Here is a 4,308-nt window from a genome sequence, read left to right on the forward strand (position 1 = left end):
GAATCTGACTAGTCCTTAGGGGGAGAAAAACCTTTTTTAAGTTTAAAATGAAATTGATATTATTAATGAAACGAAGTAAGTGACACTTTGCAAAGTAGGGTTCAGCTACTGTGAGTAGAGGATTTGCTGGACGAACTGGTTAATGTCTATCAGTGTGCGCTTTAAAAAAAAACAAATAATTATTAAATGTCTGTTGGCTAGGCTGGTTGGCGCCACCACACTTTTGTTTAAGGGAAACACAAAATCTCACTTCCAACTACCCGTTGCGATACTTAAAATGAAAAAAAATGTTTTTGTTTTCTGTTTCACCCCGGGCAGGAGAGAGACATAAAAGGACGATGCCCTCATGAAGAGAACCGGCAAATCTCTCGCCTTTTGTGTGAATTTTCTTTTCAGCCGGAGCGCCCATCCGTATGATTCCGAACTTATTGTCATTACTTATTTATTAATTGTTGGCATATGGGGTGTAATTGAGCGAAGTGACTAGCCCTGCGGGTAAAAAGTGAAGCCTGAGCGGTAATGTCACGTTTTTCCTCCGCGATTCTACAGGCATCTGTCCATGATTGAGAGCCGCGGAGAACTCTTTAAATGGAATATTGACATCAAAAGAAACGTCGGGAAAGACTAAAGGGTTGCCCGATTGGCGCGGAGCTGCACAGGGACTCGACGTGTGTCTGTCACCTCCAACACTATTGATGTTTTATATTAAAAATCGGCGGGGGCGATCTACACGGGGTTCACTGCCTCAGTAACCCGTGAAAAATAGGTTCCTAAACAATAACTGGGACCTCTGCTTGAGGTCATGCTCTTGATTTTTGCCCCTTGAAGTAAAGAGGGAAGTCTTCAGGGTCCTGTTTTGCATTGTAATACCCAATAATCCCAAACAGAGCCCTCAAATACTCCAGCAAGGAACTATACTAACAAACCTGTTGAAACTTTAAAAAGCCTGCCTCAGTATTACTAATACACTCGAAGTAAACTTAATTGTATAATCAAGGCTGCTTTATATTTAACAACGGAAATAAATTCGGCTGTCGCAGGATTTCATTAAATCCCATTATTTGCGATCGGAAATGATCACAGAAATGTAAAGGAAACGCCACTGAGCCTCTGGTACAGGGAGAAAAGTCATTCCAATTTTAGGAATGATAAAGGGTTCCGCTTTGCCCCCCAGCCACAGTCAAACTGGAGCCACGGTGCGCCTGCAGAAGACTTTTTTCCCCTCATTACTGCAATTATTTGCCAATGACTTCCCTTAGCTAGAGTGGAAAGAAAGACAAAGCTTAAAGATTAAACCACGAGACTCCGTCGGAAGGGTCAAAAGTCCTGGTCACTTTTTTTCCTCGGGGAAAGGCGAAGATAGGAAGAGGTGGGATGGTGAATAACTGGTGGATTCTTAGATACTTACAATACCGGAAGATAAAGGTTGCTCATTTCGGGAGGGTGGAGGGAACTTTGTCTCTTTGCATGAACGATCACTAGCTAGGAGACATCACGCTTTAGTTTAAACGGCCGATGAAAAGCTCACGGGGAAGGAAAGATTTCCCTCCCCCCAATTCAATTGAGAATTGAAATTTGATAACTAGGTTGACGGCTTGTCACGACGAAACATGTGACCTCTTTACACAAAACCATTTCTACATGAAGAATTAAATTTAGCCAATCCTATATTAAAAAGCGGTCTGGATTTAATTTTCCCAAGGTCCAAAAATGTTTAATCTTTGTAAAACAGCGGCCTCTCGGAGCACCACAGTACCAGTGCAAAAATCCACAGAAAGTCCTTCAACCCTATTGCACTTCCTCGCAAATTGATAATGACAGTTCGAACACGGTGCGACAGCACATCATTCAAAAAAATGCTGCAAAATGAAGTCAGCCGTTTTGAACAAAGCCACAAATCGATTGACTTGAAATTGGCATAACCAAAAATAAATGTTACTGCATTCAAGTCAAATCCATGCAAAGTTTAAGAAAGCGTCGGTACAAGATTACCAGACTGCTAGCTTTTGATTCAGGAATATGTATGCAAGCAGAGATAATGGTGTTTCTATAACCAATAGTTGATTACTTTAAGGCCAAAAGGGAAATCAAAAGTTAGAATTAATTGATGGACGTACTAACTCTCGACTGAAACATCCTAAAGTTTTAATAAACTAATTTCAAATAAAACGCTATCACCTGAAGCAGCTACTTGAAACACTTACATTTATTTAACAAATATATGCATAATATAAATGATAAACTTCAAATATACAGTATATTACATAGTACACAAACTCCCTCCCAATGAGGAATCATTGCAAGTGGAAGGGGGAAGAGGAGTTCAATCGGACGTGTGTGTATGCGTGCGTGTTAGCAAGTCTCTCTTCACTCGACTCCGTTCAGGCTAAATGGTACATGCTGTATCCAACGTGAGCAGCATATAGTCCGACTGGCGATACCGGTAGAGTGGGTCTGTGGAAGTGGTGGGAGGCTCCATACAGAGATGTTGCGGGGACTGGTGTACCGATGGGAAAACTAATTCCAAAAGCCGGAGGGAGCATGGGCTTGGCTGCCATTTTCAATTTTTCCAGCTCGGCTTCTTGCAGTCGTTTGGCTTTCGCTCTGCGATTCTGAAACCAGATTTTCACTTGAGTCTCTGTTAAGTTGAGGGAGCTGGAAAACTCTGCTCTCTCAGCGATGGACAGGTACTGTTTTTGGCGGAATTTGCGCTCCAGGGCCAGTAACTGCGAGGTGGTGAATGGAGTCCTGGGTTTGCGGTTGGTTTTGTGTTTTCTGAGGGTGCAAGTAGGAGGACTCATTCTCCCTAAAGTAAATACAAATACCGGTTAATTAAGATGCATCTTCGCCCCCCCCCCCCACCAAAAATATCTCTCAATGGCTGCAACAAAGTAAAAGTCCCGAACATCTAAACACAAAAGAGTAAGACGTTTAAACTATCAAATCCCGGCATTGTCGGAATTCGGAGCTACTTGCCGCACACACCGGGGCAATAAGTCAGGTTTTGCACGATCACTTACTGGGAGGAGGGGAGAACCGCGAATCTTGTATCCAAGGCGTCCGTTCTTGCCGGTCGCTACTCTCCGATTTGACAAGTGCGTCTTCAGATAGTTTTAACAGTCCTTCCACGGTGTAGGAGGTGTTCGCCGGCAGAGGAGTGGGTAACGTCTCCTGCGCCGATAAACCAGCGGTTCGAGGGCTAAGGTTCCGCGAGGGGCCAACAAGCGGTGCGTCCGAAGTCGAGCTGCCCCGGCTGGGTTTCCTGTCAGACATGAGCGCCTCCACGCTGAAAGGGAGCAGCGCAGGAGGGGCTTTGGGTCTGTCCATCTCTTCGTCCACCGCTAACTTCACAGTGGTCTGTATCCCTTTACTCAAGGAGCGGGGCTCTTCACTCTTCACGCCGCCAGTTGTCACTTGCAAAGCACTCATGACAGAACAAGGGGCCATATAGAGTCGATCCCTTTTCAAATGTTGCATTAAAAAGAAAGACGAATTTGCAAACGCCCTGATCGCACTGGGCCTGCCCGTAGTCCGCGGTTCTCAAAACATTGTCAGTTTCCTAATGCCACTCGGAGCCGGGCGTTAAGAAGAGAGACTTTGCAGGGCGCTGTCCAATCAGCACCTTCAGGGGTGGGGCAGGCAGCTGCCATTGGACGCCTCAACCTGCCCGCCATCAATAATCTTTCGAAATAAATTAGCACTTAATCTGATTGGCCACTTGCTGGGAAGAGTTTATTGATAGCTCCGGGCCCTAATCTCATATAAACACAAGTGCCCGGCGAGCAATTTAAGGGTAATTATCTGGTTGGGGGAAGGCATGGTGACAGCGAGTTCAATTTCCCTTTTAACTGGAGCCATACAAGAAGGGATGGGGGGGGCGGCGGCGGCGGCGGCACTGGGGGAGAGGGGTCGTTGCTCGGGATGGGGGTGAGATTCATTTTGTATTGAAATTAGCGAAGAAATGCATCGGAATTTCAGCCTAAAGAAAATCGATACTCGTCATTGCATTTTTTTTCACTGGAGACATTATAACCATTGTTACTCCGAGTACCATCAACGTTTGCTAATTGAGTCTCGGCAATCTGTCACGATTAGTCAGTGCCTTTAATAGGCAGACAAGTTATGTTGTTTTTAGGCGCCAGCGGCGGCGCGATCAAAGGGACTAACTTCAGGGAGAGTATTCAAAAGTTGCTCGGCATCAAGAGAACAGCCCGCCCTAGCCCGAAGACATCAGGCCATTGAGTTTGAAAGTGATGGCTCTTAGGCGATCGCACGCCACTTTTTGAGGAGTTTGGAGAGTAATTCCAT

The 4,308-nt window shown here is 45.2% G+C and overlaps 1 protein-coding gene across 1 annotated transcript; it reads right to left on the reverse strand.

Moving 5' to 3' along the window:
* Positions 1-2,189: 2,189 nt before the first annotated feature.
* Positions 2,190-3,560, reverse strand: msx1a (muscle segment homeobox 1a). Its single transcript, XM_052010552.1, has 2 exons — positions 3,021-3,560; positions 2,190-2,806 (listed from the first exon to the last, which is right to left on the reverse strand). Exons 1-2 carry the CDS (start codon positions 3,475-3,477, stop codon positions 2,382-2,384), a joined length of 882 nt encoding a protein of 293 aa, XP_051866512.1. The 5' UTR covers positions 3,478-3,560; the 3' UTR covers positions 2,190-2,381.
* Between the last annotated feature and the right edge of the window lie 748 nt (positions 3,561-4,308).

This window comes from Pristis pectinata, chromosome 2, assembly GCF_009764475.1.
Source record: "Pristis pectinata isolate sPriPec2 chromosome 2, sPriPec2.1.pri, whole genome shotgun sequence".
NCBI classification, from domain to species: domain Eukaryota; kingdom Metazoa; phylum Chordata; class Chondrichthyes; order Rhinopristiformes; family Pristidae; genus Pristis; species Pristis pectinata.